Source organism: Nestor notabilis, unplaced genomic scaffold (assembly GCF_000696875.1).
Source record: "Nestor notabilis isolate BGI_N333 unplaced genomic scaffold, ASM69687v1 scaffold7277, whole genome shotgun sequence".
Classification (NCBI taxonomy): Eukaryota; Metazoa; Chordata; class Aves; order Psittaciformes; family Psittacidae; genus Nestor; species Nestor notabilis.
The window spans coordinates 93,242-111,779 of NW_009935054.1; the positions used below are offsets into that span (position 1 = coordinate 93,242).

Below are 18,538 nucleotides of genomic sequence, written 5' to 3' on the forward strand. Positions count from 1 at the left end.
TTGTTCGCCATCTTTTATTACTGTGAAAGTAGATACATTAGGGGATGGTTTGGTTGTTTTGTTGTTTTGTTTGGTTGGGGTTGTTTTCATTCATAACACTAACATGTTTTGTAAGAATGACATTAGTTTCTCAAGAATTCAAGAACAGAGAGACAGAGCAGACTCTTCAGCTAACAGGGCTTTGTTGCCCTTTAGGTAAATCATAACTGAATCCAACAAATGTGGAAATACTTGGGTTTGTTCTGCATTTACTCTTGGAATCAGAAACCCCAAGCAAGTAAATCTCAGTGGGGGGATGCAGTCACAGTTAATGCTTCTCAACCTTTTTCTAGGAGATTCTTCATCCTAGAGAGTTTTGTCAAAAATATCAGACATCCAAATTCCTAAAAGCTGTTCTCAAAGGATTTCCTTTGATGGATGACAGAGCTGGGTAAAAGCAATAGATGATTTTTGGTCTACTTCATTTCTGACACTAGGATTACTGTAGCTTTTAGGCTCAAGGCTTAGGAATGCTTAGCTCCCACTGCAGTAATTGAAGTTGAGGTCTCACTGCAACTTTGGGGTTACGTCTTTAACCTCAGCTTTCATGCATGTGATAGAAAAATGCTGACATGTTCCTCCCTATGCACTGTAGGTCAGTCTGCTTGAGATGCAGCTGGAATAATCTTCTGGACAGTTATTTCATGTGATTGGCAGAGAACTATCTCAGACTTACTCTAAGACATGGCCTCAGGCACCATCACTGCTCAAACTCATGCAGCTGAATAATTCTCAAGAACATGCATCATGACTGATCCATATGCCTTCAGTTTGTACCAGTCTGTGTCCTTTTGCAAATGAAGCGTCTGCAGTTACAACTAAACTTATCTGGTCGAGCTTGAGCTGCTTCTGAGGTTGTTGGTTATATTCTACATCCCTCATGGTCTGTGCTTCAGACATGGGTTTCATCTTAGAAGCTTAAAAGAAAATATGATTCTAGTGTTATACAAGGAAGTGAAAAAGTGAATTATGATCTTGAAAAGTAACCAGATCATTTAAAGGATATTTCAGTTTAGAGTCTTTCCCCTCCTTATAATGAGCTATGTTGTTGCACAATCACAACAGATCACTTAACTAGAACAACTGTACAAAATATTTTGAAGTCATATAAAATCTCTGGAAAGTTCTATTACTTGACAGAATGTTGTTAAAATCAAGTCAAACACAGAGTGTATTATAGACTCTTACCTAAGAAAATGCCATAGCTGAGTAGGTGACACAGCAATTCTATTTTGGATTCTATTCTTATCAAAACATTCAACATAGAATGTTAAAATATATATATATATATGCAGTATCTACAAGAAATGTTCACTTTCAAATAAAGAGGAAATGTTGATTATACTTGATCAAGTCTGTGTTTTGCCACTGATTTTGCTGCTACCTCTATTCCATAGGGTTTCTAATATTTTATATAAATACACCTGTGTTACTGTAATGGAAAGTGTTCCAAGCTACTTGGATATGTATACTTCAACAAGTTGAAGTTAATGCTCTACTAAGCATTTTTCTGACTGTAAACCACCAAACTTTTAATGTTTCTCTCACTGGTAAGTATAGTAAGAGGGGTTGACTGAAGAATTCTTTTGTTCATGTCATTAGAGGAGAAGGAGAGGAAGAAAGGAAACAAAAAAGTGTAGGAAACCAGCGAAGCAATATACAGGCAGAGAAGAGGCCTGCAAATTACATTAAAAGCGTGGGGGTTTTCAACAAGGTATTCACCAGGAACCTCAATCTCTGGAAAGAAAACTGATTCCTGGTCTGAAAAATGGAAAAATTTTTATCTCTTTGTAAGTACACTGGCTGCTCTAATAAAATACCTAATTTTTTTCCCCAAAAGTAGCAAGATTCTAAATACCCTCTAATTACACAGACTGCGAAGAATATTCTGTATGCATATACTAATGCATGCTACATAATGCAATCTTATCAAACAGATACAGCTGTAACTTCAGTATCCAGATAATATAGTTTTTAGAATTTAAAAAAGTAGATTACTATAGGAAATCCTGACTTTTGCCAACTCTCTGAAGGCAGGGTGGAACCACACAAGGACCCATTAATATCAGCTCCAAAATAAGTAGCCAAAATGACAAGAGGTTGAAACACCATGCAAAGCTCAGGCTGATGTGTAGTGAACCACATCAGTACAGGCTCCAAACACCAATCTTGTTAACAGGTTCTGGATTTTGAATCCAGTTTAATTTCGCAAGTGCAGACAGGCCAAACTCCAATGACACAGGGAAGAACAAACACGTCACATCTCATGCCAGTTGTTCTCCAGGCACATTCTGTTATGTCACAGGTTAATCATTGTCGCTTCATGCAGCCACGCATCACACGGTCTATTAATTATTACTTAATGTCGCTACACTACTAAATGGTTTGATGAATTCTATGAGTAATTAGAACTGCTCGTGCAGTGACATTCAAATAAAACATTTCACAGTGCATTCCTGATGAACAGCCAGAAAGAGAAAATACCTCTTTATCAGTTTTACAGACTTGATGCTTTTTATCTGGGCTACAGCTGTTTTCTGTGCTTGTTATTTCATTGATAAGTACAACATATTCATGACAATCCAAAAATTGAGACTAAATTCAGCTCTGCATAAGAGAAAACTTTGCATCTCTTTATACACAATTAGAACAGAGAGAAAGGATGCCATGCCGAAAGCTAACAATGTTATATGTTATTCATCTAGAAAAAAGTCAAACAAGAAAAAGATGCATTCTGACAACAGGTAAAATTAATCTTAGCACTTGTATTCAATCATTTGACATTTTAAGAAATTGCAGTCAAGCTGATAGTTTGTTTGCCACTCTCTTTTATGGAGAAATTTCATATTATTGTACTTTCGCAAATTCTGGATGAGAACTAAATGAACCGGGTATGTTTTATAAAAATGTAGTTTCTGATGACTTCAGGGAAGGATGCTTGAAGCAATGTCATCTCTCTCAGATCTTTCGTTCGCCATCTGTTTGGAACCAAGTAGAAAGACATGGTACCTGAGCTGCCTTCCTCGTCAACCTTCTCTGAAATCAATGTGTATTCAAGTAAAATTTTGATTTTGACAACACTGCATCTGCTGCAGCACCAATATGTTTCATCAAAAATAAACTTAGAAACTGCAATAATGCTGTTTAGCACATGCTTCCCATTGTGAACCACCTCTTAAGACTGTGGTTTTACACCATTTTTAGACTACTGCAAGCTAAGTATGAGCCAACTGCATCTCCCGAAGAAACTGTTTTAATTCATAAACATTCAAACTCTTTGCATATTTAGCAACCTGCTAGCTCTGTGTTGGATGTTCACCTTATTACTTTTCCTGTATCTTTTCCTCTTCACATGGGTATAACATTTCTATGGGATTTTGGCAAACACCAGCAGTTGGTTGAAGTGGTGCACAGCTGAAAGGCAATTACAGAAATGTAGCATGGCAGGAGCTGCAAAAGAACATGTGGTATGTATCTTGGGAACCTTTACCTGTATATAAACTATCCTTGACATACCTTTTGTTATCCATATATTAAAAATGTCCAATGTTGGAGATTCCACAATTTCCCCAGATAACTTTGTGTCTAGGTAGCTTGATATCCAGAAAGCTTCCCTAAAAACTGAATCTTGATGCAGTTCAAGCCTTTTTTTTTTTTTTTTTTTTTTCTGGTATTATTTACACTGACTATAGAGAACAGTTCAGTCTCTTTTAAAGTTACATAAAACCTTTCATTTATTTGGACACGATTACCACCACCCCCCTTAGCCTGAGCTGTATTTCAGTTCAGACAACTCCAGTTTCTTCATGCTTCTTTGTTAGTCTCTTCAAGAGTATTTTCAATGAGACTATATCTTATACTAAATTTAGTGCCCAAAGCTGGACAAAGGTTTTCAGCTGAAGCCTTACCAGAAATTAACAAACTGATTACTTCACATTATAGATCGCATTCCCATTACTGTACACCAAGACAGTATTTACCTTCTCCACAGTAAAATCCTGTTAACTTATGTTCTGTCCATGATTTGCTTTTACTTTTCTCCTTCAGTCCTTTAATACAGTTCTGCTGCTTAGCCTTAGTCTTAACTGGTGTTGGCAATTTTTCCACCTGTAAACGTAATTTCATAGATATTCTTATTTATTCCCTGTTTTCTAAATTACCAATTTATAAGTATCTGAGTGAGTTAAAATCCTATCCTCCAACCCACTTGCAACCCATGCTTGCATGACATCACCTGAAAATACCTTAAGTATATCTTCTAGACAAGAATAAGTAGTGTTTGTCAAGAATCTTTCTGGGCAGAAGGTCATATTTGAAACAGACATCACTGAGCACAGTATAACTCCCTAGAGACAGGCTGAGACCCTCAGAGATTTGCAAGTGCAGAATGTGCAAGCAGGGAATCATTGATTTTGTAAGGTTGTTTATTCTAAAGCCATATACCTCTTTGGGGTAGTAGGCAAAAGAAATAATGTGATCAGATATATTTTCTGTAGAAATCTTTTCTATATTTGCGTTTTTACTAGCATACCCATAAGACATAAAATAAAAAGGATTTTGGGCATCTGGTCTTATGGTGTAAATCAGAAGGAGCTCTGAACAACTGTAATCAACCTCTGGTGCCAGGAAGATGAAGCCTGCGTTCCCATCCATGTTCAGGAGAATGTAGAACAAAAGGTATGTTTCCCCAAAGTGTGAATCAAAGCTGCGAACACTGAAAAGCTGTATCTTGATTTTGTTCAGGTTGCTGAGCCTTGATTTTCCACAACTTAGTATCTGGAAAAAGTCACAGTGACATACTGATTTGGAGAACAAACTGCCTTTTAATCTTTTAATTCATATTTTTTACCCAATCCAACTGGATATGCTTATGTTGCTACACAACTGTAGAAACAGTAGATCTCTCTTTTTAAAATAAAAACTGAATAGAAGACCTGCTATTGTGTACTTAACTTGGAATTGTTCTTAGGAATGCAGCAGCTGATATAATGGATAATGAAAGTCCCGTTCCATCCTTACTTCAACAATAAAAATTCACATTACCAAAATAAAAATTAGGCATGATTGCTTTTATAGATTTGCCCATATTTTTCTTCACTCAATATTGATATTCCTGATCACTTATATACTTACTGGGTTAGGTATGTTGAGTTGTACCACACCTTAGTGGAATTTTATAACAGTCTTTATGATTTTGGGGGGGAGGGAATGAATGAAAACAAGCCTCCCTGTCACCGTGTAGTACATTCAAGTGTTCTTTCAGCCAAAACACTCAGACAACACTGAAGAGTCACACCCAAAATATCACAGAGCACAAAGTTGCAGGGAATTTAATCTTTCATCTATCACAAACACAAGGCAGTCCAAGTTTAATGAAGCTGTATTCAGAGATGCATCAAATCGAGAGAGTAAAACTGGCCTACAAAATCCTCTGGAGGTAGGTATTCCTCCCTCCTGCATTAAATCAAAACTTTTTCTATATCATCCTTACAGCCATTCTGAATCTACTTAAGCAGCATGGAAGCAAATAGAAAAAGCTCCCAGGCCACTGCATTCACACTGTATTTAACTAACCAGTGCCAGTGCCTGAGATACCGACAAAGTAGCACCTGACAAGAAAAGGAAGGGAAAACAAAGTCAGGATTAACATATATATATATATATACACACATATATATATATCTGGGAGAAGAGATATGAAACGTATTTGTACATTACCCAGTAACTTAACTCCTGACACATTCACATTAATAATAGCTTACAATCTACAGGGACACTGACTGTAAAACTACCAGAGAAAAAGGTTCCTTCGGTAATACATATTTCTGTTAGGCTTACTCATGAGTAATAATTCTAATCCTAGAAACAATATTGCATCTCCTGAGGAAACCTTTTAATTGCTTTGGGGGAAAAATACAACTAACTGAAGACAGATTTATAGAGTTATCTAGTAAGACTGGGACCAAGTCCAAGGGTCCTTGATCCCTCTACTGCGTTAGCAAAGTCTTCCCATACAGAAGCATTGGAGAAATTCTGTTGCCAATCCAATGCTACCAGTAGACATTTAATATTTTGGGTTATCAGTTAGAAAAGATATCACACACCAGTTTTTTTCTAACACGTATGGTATGGTATCAACATTTTACTACTTCTCTGATCTTCTCTATTTCTGTTCTATCTAAAGCCACATATCATGCTATTAATACAAAAAAAAAAAAACCAAAACCAACCCAGTTCTGAAGGAAGCAAACCAGACTCATGCCCTTGGCAAACAGCCACCTCCAAACCTGCCATTTCTTGTAACCGTGAGTTTACTTAAGGTCAGATTGAAACATTTTAAAATTGACTCAGGTATTTTCTGAAAAGCCCTTTACCAGCTAAAACATTGTAACCCAGAAAAAGTCAGCAATAACTCAAACATTTCAGGAGGCTTGTTAAATAAAATCTAACTTCACAGTCATGTAAGCAGCAGAGATCCTTATAATGAATGGACAGAATATACTACAGCAGATCAGGAATTATGAAACTAAATTAGAAGACCAAATCTCATTTGCTATAAAAACAAACAGCTCTTTGTTCTTGAAAAGGAAGTTGCTAAGATAATGCAATGAATCACCCTTCTGCAGTCAATTTCTGATGCTTAAACCTTTCTATATTTCTATGAGATAATTATACATGCATCATACATTTCAGGATTTTGTGAAAAAGCAGGTATGATTAACACCTCATCTCACAGCTTTATAAAGTTAAATTACTCAAAACTACATTCTCCCATATAGCGGACATATAGGTAAGAGTTAAAATTGCAATGCACGCTTCAAGAAAGGCTAGAGAATGTATTAACTTCTTTTTCTTAAATGAACACATTCCAAGAATCACAGTTGTATGCCAGCGATGACTCTACCTGAATTTGATGAGAACAGATACTGCTGCGGCTTGCTAAAGCACCGTGCATTACATACACACACAGCATTTCTGCCTGTCATTTTACCTTTATGACTGCTGTACTAGGGCTGGTCAGGATGGTGTTAAACTTCTTTCATACCAGTTCTTACACTGCTGTGGTTTACATCTGTGACAAAAAACATGCAGACAACATGCTGACGTTTCAGCCTTCTCTGTTTCTTACTCTGTGCTCTGCCCCCCTAGGGAATAGAAGTTGGGAGGGCACACCACCAGGTATAAGACCCAGGCTGACCAAAAAGATACTCCGCATTATATAATGTCATGCTCAGCAATAAAATGGGGATGAGGGAGTGCTTCATCTGTCACTCATATGGAATAAGCAGTGCTTTCAGAACAGAACAACTTGAATATCAGATAAAACTGATATAAGGCTCTCAGCAGCCCGGTTTGTAGCAAAGAGACAAGAGTTAATTTACTGTTGTGTCAATACAGTTGGTGAAACTGTATGACAGTGCTGGTGCATAAATTATATCTGCCACTGCAGCTCTTTTTCTGAAGTGTTGCAATATTGATCAGGAAATAGAAACATTTTTGCACTGAACATCAAAGTCAACAGAACAAAACCTGGGTCTGAGGCTGAGTATTTTGTTTAAACAAGCCCCGTTTTTTTCTAGACAGCACCTCTCTCACCTTTATGAACTGCTAAAACCTCGAAAATTGACCTTTTCTTCTCCTTTGTAGAGCACCTAGAATTTGTCTGTGAGGCAAAGGAGAAAGGTAGCCTTGTTGGTATAATGTTCGATGTTCAACTTAGATTTATTTTTTTTCTTCACACTGAGATTTTCAAATAAGCTTCCAACTCTTACAACTGAAAAGATTGTTCAGAACATAGTCACAAGCGGTTCTTATGCCCTAATTACAGTGCTTTTTCAATTTCTCACCCCTCAGAGGACACACATCTCTTCTCATATGTAAGGGGAAGGAGAACATTTGTGACAGAGTATGATATTATTAACAAGACAATTGAGAAACACTTTTGCATCTTGCATTAGGTGTGACTTAGTTATGTGATATGTTCATGGGTGACAGGAAAATTATGCCTTACATCTGTAGAGATGTGTAAATGCCTCATTAAATTTAATAATTATCTGTTAGAAGAACAGTTCCACAAGACTATCTCTGCTACTGAAAATATAGAATGAACAAAAAATAGAAAAAATAATGAAAGAATATTGCAATTGTATCATCACTGACCTTGCTGAATTAATTCACCTGTTCAGAAATATTTTTATAAACATATTAAAAATGAAATATTGTTAAAAACGCATGACTGGGTTGCACCATGAAAAGATTATCAAGTAGCCCAAGAAATTAGACACGGATTATATTTTCAGGTTTGAGCTCAATTCAGCCTAAATTTGTAAGTTAATTCACATATGACAGAGGAAGAAAGCAGAATGTGGAAGAGAAAGGACATTGCTATGAAACATGACACATAAAAGGAAATTTAAGAATAACTTTTATATTAAAAAACAAGTATCATCTTTGACAGACAAAAATCAATAGAATGACTGATTCCACAATGTTCTCTATAGATAGAAAACAAAAAACAAAAAAAAACAAAACCAACAAAACAAAACCACCAAAACAAAACAAAACCAAAGACCAAAACAAACCCAAAAAACACAAACAAAACAAACAAAACAAACAAAAATCCCCACACAAAACAAAACAAAAACCCCCAAACAAACAAACAACTAAACAAAACCCAAACAAAAATCCTCACCACCTTCCTGGATGTGGCAGAAGGCAAGTTATCCCAACAATAGAAAGCTCTCAAGGAAAGCTATGCCATTCCATTTATATTGACAGCTTAGTTTTACAGCTAAACAAGGGTTATCAAATGCTGGGAAATCAAAACTGAATATTGTCAACATCTGCTCACAATGAGGTGGTTAGACAAATGAAGCACAAACTTCATACTAGCCAACTACGCATTTTGACACATCATTAAACAAAAAATTAGCCAGTTTATTATATTTAACATATTTACAAAATACTACAAATTAAAGTATTGTAATTCCATTATTGCATGACAACAAAACCTCCATACAAGCAAAAGTAGCACATGAAAGAGACACTCCAGAATATTTAGGAAGTCTTTGGTACTCAAAATATAGTTAAAGATGCAGCATTAACTCAATCAATACAGGGCATTAAACACAGACAATGATGTGTAGATTTATGCCAGAAAATAAGTTTAGCTATGGCTTTCATTCTTTTTAAAGGCTGATTACTGGACTCTGGAATTGCTTAAAAGCTTTACAGCAACTTTATGATGGAGACACTACTCAAAATTATTCTAAAACCAAGCTGTTGAAAATGACTGATTTCTCAACTCATATTCAATTAAACTGCCTCTTTCCAGAACTATACAACAGCAAAGCACTTAACACTTCACAGACCTAGAGCCTATTCCTCTACTCCTTGAGCAGGCAAAACTGTGAAAGAAGCAACTTTGTCTACTTAAGGAAATTAGGGTCAAGCTCACTAGAGACAATAAAACTGCATGGCAAAACATGATCAAAGACAGTATACTCTAGTCTACACTGCTGTACACATCATTTACAAAATATGTTTTATGCATAATCTACATATTTACAAATGCTCTCAATTATCCCATCAAGTAATGTACTCAACACAATCACAGTTTACAAAATTTTGAGGTAAATCCTTGAAAAGTTAGAGCATCAGCAGAGTTTCATCTGCAAGGCTGAATCTCACAACTGGAGGATTTATAATTAGAAGATCCTCTCTTCACCTGGTCCCTCAGCAGTGTATGCTAGGTGTAGCAGATGGACAAGATGGTTGCAGAGACTAAGGGGATTATTGTGCTGTGCTTGGTTCTTCCTGATGACCAAAAGGAGGCCAGAAAGAAGCAAAAAACCATGGGGAACAGCCAAAAAGAATCTGAAATATGTACTAGCAAATTCCGCTCTGCGGATAAACAGTGGATGTTATGTTGCTTGTAGAGTGGGAAAAACTGCAGTGTTAAATTGTGCAGTGTCTATGCATGCTAATTGCAAGATGCCTATATGAAAAGAGAATGGGGAAAGTCAAAAGAGAGGATGTGAGACAAAATGAATTAGCTTTCTTGATTGGTCAACATTACCAAAGGAAGAAAATGCATTCAAGACCTTCATTTTCTCAGAAGTTTTCAATTCAGGTTAGACATAATCTAAACATTCCAAACTGCACATCTGAAGACATCACCCACATTTATTTTAGCTTATAACTACAGCACTTCTGACTCTCCATAAATATAATAAAACACTGTCTCCCAAAGGAGTGGACACTACTATACAAGGCTTGATGTTTCAAGCTAGCTAACCTAGATATATTTTTCCTTGGTAATGTTCATAAGAAGACAACAAGACCACTCAGTCATTGAAATGCTGTTAACATCCCAGAGTACAAGAGAGGAAAGGGCAAAAAGAAGTCTGCAAGTTCCCTTTGCATTACCTTATAAGAGCACAGATGGTGATAGAAACTCCTCTCTAACTAGAAGACAGTTTGCAGTTGAAAGCATCAAAGTTCATCTGAATCAATCAAGAGGTTAAGAGAAACAGTTTTGCTCTTGAGAAGTGACATCATCTTGCATTAGCATATTCTCTTACAGAATAGGTTTACAATATTTAATGTTAACAATGAAAAGTTTAAAACTCATCTTGTCATGAGTTTTAAAGTCCTCTGTTGCACTTTTATGGTCAACTGCTTAAGTGAAAAAAAAAAAAACACTCACACAAAAGGACTTGGGATAACAAAGAACGGATCCCACACTTTCACTTTGCGGGTGTTTTTTTAAGCAGTACTACATCACTACATACTTTTAAGATGTTGTCTTTAAACAAATTCGTAGAAGATTTAGGCAGGACCTCAAAGTAGTCAGTCAACTAACTATATATGCATTAATATTACTCATGTTTGCTACATATTTCCTTCAGATTGTTTTTGTGAGTGTAAAACTGTTTGTAAGGTGATAAGTAAAGTAGTTTGATGTCTCAAGACAAGTCTATTGACTATACTTTATAGCCCACTGGAATGACTGAACTCTGTTTTCTGCATGCAGTGATAAGGAATAATAAGCCTTCATCTTCTTGTACAATCACAGATGTTAGCTAGAAGAAAAGAGACTTATTAAATATTCAGCCATAGCTAGTATTTTATGGTGTAGTACAGGGTGAAATGAAAAGGAGCATAAAGAAATTTGTTTTCCAAAGATCTTGCAGGAAGGTAAGGGTTGGACTTTGTACTGATCCCCAGTGATGGCAAACCAGCAGGTTGTTTCTTGCACAGCTCTGGGCAAGGTAATAATCTGTCAGCACAGACTTCTGTATAAATCCCAACATTGAGACTGTAAGGTTCAGACAGACAAAAAATGCTGCTCCTTAAATACTTAACAAGACCAATAATACTTTGAAGATATTAAATTTTACAATCCCTGAAATTGCTGGTCAGCAGAGGAAAGTTAATTCATTCGTCCTCTTCTACATAAGTTGATGGAAACCAGCCCACCTGAAAAAGAGAAAAGCAGAACAAAATAATACATGAGATGCACTTAAAAAAAAATTAAAAAGAGAAAAAAAAAAAAAAAAAGGCTGAACTAGGCAAAACAAGGATAAGATTACAAAGATAAGCTTGACTGACCTGCTACAGGTCAGTATCTTAAATAACTGAATAACTTGCAGATATGATGACTTGGAGACTAAACACACACACAACCCCTACACCCCTATCCCCTGCCCAAAATATGCCCAAGTTGGAAGTCTTAAGCATTCAGAAAGACATCTAGAAATGCCAGGAGCAGTATGCTGCTAGGTTTCGAATGAGTTAAATATTTAACAGGCTTCAGTCAGGTCCAGGGAAACCTCTTACAAAGCAAATAGTGAGTAATTTGATTGCATTACTTGAAGTTAAATTCCATTGCCACCAAGAGGAGTTTTAAATATGACAAAACTGGAAGGCAGAGTCCAGTGTTCTATATTTCATAAGTTATAATACTATCTCCATTTTGAAATTAATTATGTGTCAAATAAGGATTATATGAGACATACAGGGACGCATTGTCATGTATTTCTTCTTGTCTTATCTATTTGCTTTAGGTTTTTCACTCAGGCTTCTTTGTACCTAAGTCAATTTAACACTCATGAAAGACCTGAAAACCAAACCTAGAGAACTAGTGGAAGGAGCAACTGCATAAATTTTGGTTGAGACTCCTTTGCCAAATTGTCTCCAGAAGCAAGTTTATGATCTCAAGTCCAGTCTGTGAAAGTTATCAGAAAGAATGCTGGCATACAACAGGACATCCTTTAGTATGTGGGTAGCTGCGTTAGAATGACATGTTTTCTTCACATCTAAGATGTATATATGGGATGACCACTACTTCTGCTTCCCTACTTCTTCTTGTCTAATTGACTTCTAAGATCATAACCAGGCTCATGTATATAAGAAAGCTCTTTAAATTGCATAAAGCAGTACATCTGGACATCTGCTTCAGCAGTACTTGCACCTTTAGTTTCCCCCTTCCAGCCAATCTTCTTTCTTCCACCTTGCATTCCTTGACCCTTCATCTCTGCATTTTAAACATAGAAACAGTGGCCTCAAATACTTCTGACTAATCTGTACTAAGATTGAAACAATATAGCCTTTACAAATCAAAACTGAAACCTCACTTCCATACAAGTCTTAGTGAAGTGTGAAGTGACTTAGCGAAAATACCCGCTAAATATGCCACTTCTTATAAGCCACATTGCTGGAGACCAGAAAAGCAGCCTCTATAAAAGGTGGCTGATTCCAATATATTGTAGTCTGGCAGAAAGGTGTGGAAATCCTTCTGTGTTAAACTGCTAAATAGACTTCCACAGCACCAGAAACCCGAGCTTTTTGACCCCAAATACAAAGCAATACAGTTCAAAAAAGTTCAGCTGTGGCTGCATTATTAATCTTGGTTATATTCCAACCATATTATCTTGCCCCAGTATTCAGCCTGGTAGTTCACATTAAATAACCAGGTCATTTAGGTGCTGGGAAAGCTGCTTGGCAAGAATTCTGCCTGGCTTGTATGAAACAAGGATGAAAACATGTTCTATCTTGTGAATTTAAATATACAAAGAAGGTTTGTAATTTAGGAACACACCTTATTTTTTATTTTTTTTTTTCAAAATCACTCAGTGAAGGCAGAAATAAGACAAAGGAAAAGAAGCAAACAACCTTACCCTTCCGTTTACTTCACCTCTCCACCAGCCATTTGCGCTCATCTTGGTATAAATTTTCACAACATCCCCTTTTAGCAAGGATAGTTCTCTCATGTCTCTTGCACAGAAGTCATACCTGGCTATGGCAATGCCTATCACCTTTGGGCTTAGCACTGAAATGAAACAGATGTTGATACTATTAGGGTTTGTTAATTGAAGGCTACTAAAATAATGTAGAGAGCAGTATTGTAAAATATAAAACAATGATTTTGCAACAACATACACCGGCATTATTTTTATGAAAATAAGAAAGCATCTGCACTAAACAGATCAAGATAGGTGAATGATGCAAAAGTTGAAGGGAATTGATATTATTTTTATTTTTAATGTCCTTTTTATTTTTAGAGAAGAATCAAACTACATGAACAGTAAGTAAAATCTCCCACCCCAGAATTGCTGAACACATTCACAATTACTGTATTTTTGTGCTTCATAATAAAACTTGCTGCCAGTTACATGCAGCAACATATTTTACAGGTCACTAGCTTCTTTCCAAAAAAATTATTAGTATTTACAGTTGATTTAACTTTAAACCTCTAATGAAGCAAAACAAACAGAATAAGGTGCTGTTCTTTCAAAAACAACTCCAAGTTAAATATTAATGCACTTACACTTGGAAGTTAACATCAGCATGAGCAAAAAAAGTAAAAGAGTTTCCACAAGAAATTTGTATGGATCATTTGCTACAATCTGCATTAACAGTGGCTGACGTAAATCTACTCTTTTCAGGAGTTTCTTCTGTAAATCACCAATGAATCTGAGCTACAAAACTTCTCATGAAGAAAAAAAAAATCCTTATAAATTTTTTCCTAAGTTGCATTGAAATTCTTAAAAATGTTGAGCTTCATCAATATGTCAGCATTTTGCCAGCGTAAAGGCCAGACATTTCAAAAAGTTGTGAACAGTTATTAAATGCAAACATGGAAAAAAAAAAAAAAAAAAAGGATCATTTAAAAAAACAATCCCCTACTACCAATTTTACACTAAATTATGGTTTTAACCCTGCTATAGAATGTCCAAAGTTGCAGAAGAAATCCTTGAATCTTCCAATGAGAGGCAAGTGGGCATGGCACCTAAGGAGTAAAGGTCTTTGTGTCTTGAACAGTCAAGATTTTAGTTTTAAGAATGCCTTCAATAATGTTACACTAAAAGCTCACAGCTAGTTGCCTTTAATTTGAATCAGGAACACAAAACATGGCAAATGAGCTAGAAAATCTTAACAGTTTCAGCTCTGTTTGTATTTAAGATTTCTTCTGACCCCACATTTCAGGGAAACAGAGGCTTTTCCATAGTCGTATTGGATGTATGAAAATCATTATATACCCCAATATTTTTATCTTCTAGAGACAACACAAATAATTTATTTTAGAATGAAAAATACTGTATTCAAAATATTATTAGATATATCACAAAAAATAGAATACCTTAAAAACTGCTTTGGAGAGAGATTATGCCCTCTTTATATCATGTTTATTCCAACATATCAGACTGCTTATGCGAACTGTGCTTATCAGATACTTGAAAGGATGTACAGGATGCCACGTAAAAGAACCAACATCTCCATTTATTGCTTATATGTTTCATAGACAATCTAGGTGCCATAGTATTAAAGTTCAAACATATTTTTTTCCCCTCTAAGCAAGTCAGATGTAAATGCTACTTGTTTAGATCCTGACACCAATGTTATGTCCTATACCTTATCATCACCACAGTAATCAATTTTACAGGGAAAAGGGCAGGAATTATTTTGGAGAAAGAAAACAAAAAATAACAATGCAAACAAAAAGAGCAGTTATTGATTGCAAGGTCAGTAACCACTTATAGGTGTGCAGCAATATCACTGGCAGATTTGGGGAAGCATCACAGGATGGAAGGAGTGAATCTGGGGAGCAGGGTATTATTTTCGATTCTAGAAAGGAGATAAAGGGGCAAGGAAGATTACATGAGACAAAGATGACAAATTTGGAAAAACATAGAAGAAATGTACTAATGAGGGAAGAGACGCATGGAAGATTAATGAGAGGGAAAATACTGAGGAAAATTAGGATAGAAAAAGAAATAGGGGCAGATCTGGGGGAAAGGAGGACTTCAACTCTTTTTCAAATTGTGAAGCCCAAAAAGAAAAGGAGAAAGGAGAAGAAGAAATCAAGGACATGAAGAGAAATCATGATATGAAATATATAAAAGGAAGTCAGATGAGTGGTGGAATACAGGAAAATGACAGTCCCAATTTTAGAAAAAATATTAATCATCTTTCTCTGGTGACATAGTCACAAAACTAACTTGAGTTGAGACTATCAGTCCTGAATTCCCAATCAGAGCTCTCCCAAGATAAAGGAAACTTGAGGGACAACAGTCAGCATATGGAAAGTACATGTGTACACATGAGAGAGAAAACAAACACTGAGTTAATGAGAGAAAGAGGATAGCTACAGAGAGAACAAGGAGAGAGAGAGAATGAGATTAACAGCAGAAGCTGATGTAAAGAAAGTGCCCAACAGGAGAATGTGAATGAGAAATTAAAGATGGGAAAAAATGGCGAGGGAAAAAAAAAAAGAAAAGAAACTGTTGAGAAAGCAGTAATAAATAAACCTTGTGTATTAGGAGGGAGTTACTCAGAGGATTAACAGGAAACAGACTGAGAAATCTCAGGGAGGTGAATAAAAAGTGCGGGTGTGAATAAGAAAAATACACTTTTGCTTAACCTAGCCCTTTCTTCTGCAAGCAGTAGGAGAAAAAAAAAAGACAGGGAACTATTTACACTAGAATATGTTAGAAAAGTTTCTTATTGACAGAGAGATGTGCTGCAAATGAATTTCATTATTAGTTTGGACTACTGATGAAGGAACTGGGGTGCAAACAAAAGAGGTCCCATGTGATCACAGCAAGCTGGTGTAGCTCAACATTTCTGCCTGTACTTAAATTCCACAAGGGTCAATGTATCATTTTAAAAGCTGTGAGCAGTTTTTTCTCTCTCCTTGTGGTATGGCCTCCTCATAATTCTGCAGCCATATCCCCTAAGGGTTGCTCTTGTGTATTAGTTTCCATGCTCCTTGAAGTAATGTGCATTTACTTGCACTGTTTAACCAAACCTCAATTCTACTACACATGCATGAGCAGCACCTCCAGTAGTGCGTAGTAGTCAGCTTAACCCTTCTCCTGTGCTACCAGATTCCATATCAGCAGAACTAAGCCAGCTCTGAAGATCCTTCTGAAAAAAGTAGTTGATATCATGAAATAAGTACTTGTTCAGTTACATGAGCAAGTTATTTGCCTATTTTAAAAAACCTGGTTTTACTAAGAACATATTAAGTAACGTAGCCTATCTATTAGAATGAAATCCCATTCAAACAGGCAAATAAGCTTACCTTTAGGTAATTCTTAAATTAAGAATTACTAACCAACATTTTCCTTTAATATTTTGTACTTGTATAAGCAATACTTTACACAGCTTATTGTGAATGCAGGGAATTGACTTCTTACTTTCTGTTAATAGTTACTTCAGAATATTCTGATAAAGCAGTTTTTCTCAGGTAAAAAGGAATATAAATAAAATTTGTTGAATCCATATTGGGAATATATGGCAATGTGTGATAGGCTTAAAGTAATACTGAGTCTTGTTTGCTGTCCTATTACTGTAGGCCACTTCACCATGGAACAGATACCAGTTTCACTAAGAATGGACTTTACAATTAAGTAGTGTGCAGCTGTATGAAATAGGTCATCTTCTATCCTCACCTAAAAGGATAGAAATGCATGGTATTTACCTACAATCAAGAGTCAGAACTTAACTCCTTTGTGTTCTTCAATTCAAATAAGGTGAGTGCTTCAGACATTCCACTGAATGTCATGACCATAGAGTAAACAGCTAAACCAGCATTCTATTAATCTTTTCTACAGACGTGTCCTTTTATATGTCAACTGGAAGAATGCCTTAAAGCTTGAATTCTCTGTCAATGTTGTGACTACTGAAAGGAAAGAAAAGTATGAGCCTCAAAAAAATCTCTATGTAAGGTGATAGAAATGGAAGAAACAGACTCCAAAACAGTGAACAACTGATGGGCAAAACATTTGAGAACACTGTAGGACATCGAGATCGAAATCCTGGCATGAATCAAGGGAGGGGTCATTAGAGAGACTCTCAGCACAAGTAAGCACACTAGTCATTCAACTCCTGAGCTGCTACCTACATCCTTTTACCTTCTAAAAACCATAGAAAACCTTAAAAATCCATCTCTGAGCACTAAATAATTTGGATGACTTCCATGGGGGCAGGTGTAAAACTGCCCACTCAGATCTTATGACTACATCCACATTCATGCATACTTCACAACTCCCTTTACCTAGTGCAAAAGCCAGCCTCAATCCCAATTTGCACAATCTAGTTCTCCACCCCCTGTACACAGAGTTATGTCAGTGTAACCTGAGTGAAAGCCGCATTCCCAACAGTAGTAGCTCCTTCAATATGCTCCTGAAAGGCATTCACCTTCCTACTAGCAAAATTCTTCTTCAATTGTCCAGCAGTGCAGTTCACCTCTTCGAAGCAGAGAGTCACAGACATACTGATGCACGAATCAAGATTACCACTGCTATCACTTAACGCATTTTTAGGCAGTCTCTTAGCTTAAAATGTTTACATCTATTAAAGCCAAAGATGGTTAAATGAGAATAAAGAAAACAGTATTTAGAAAACAGATGGGTAAAATTAGTTAACAGTGTTAATGCAGAATTTAAAGAAAGCATTTTCTACAAAAAGAAAAAAAAAAAAGCTATTGCATTCTAAGATGCTGCTGCAGTATGGTTTGCTGCAGGGATGGGACGAATATATTAATTGTCTACCAGCAGTGAAATTTTCAGGTTTGTGCATTTGAGCAAATACATTAAAATACATATAGCTTATAGATGTCAACTATGTAGCAAATTAACACTGTGTTTAAGTGATCATTAATTGAATCTGCTGTGACTACTGAGCTTTGCAACACCTATTCAAACTGCTTATTGTAATATACACTTTTCAAAAGTTTAAGAGTTTGATTTTTGTTACACTCCAAGAATAACATGTAATAACTCAGTTTTTGGAGGCTGAGAAGAAATGAAGTATTAGATTCGTCCCTTCCCTCTCTTGCTGCACACAGAAACAATAGAAACAAATTTAGAAGAAATATAAAAGCAGTAAAGCAGTACCTGACCAGAAAGGAGTGGAAGAAGGGGGAACAAAGCTGTAGTCTGGAGGAGTTACAAAAGAAAACCCACAGAACAAAGAAGGGTCTTAGGGAAAG

At 36.1% G+C, this 18,538-nt stretch overlaps 1 protein-coding gene across 1 annotated transcript in view; it reads right to left on the reverse strand.

Moving 5' to 3' along the window:
- Positions 1-10,756: 10,756 nt before the first annotated feature.
- VAV3 (vav 3 guanine nucleotide exchange factor) overlaps positions 10,757-18,538 on the reverse strand; it is a gene marked incomplete at its 5' end in the record, with an annotated part of 88,488 nt that continues 80,706 nt past the window's right edge. The window contains 2 exons of the mRNA XM_010017628.1: positions 10,757-11,520; positions 13,221-13,422. Coding sequence (XP_010015930.1) covers positions 11,479-11,520; positions 13,221-13,422 — 244 coding nt within the window. The remainder of the gene's footprint in view (positions 11,521-13,220; positions 13,423-18,538) is intronic.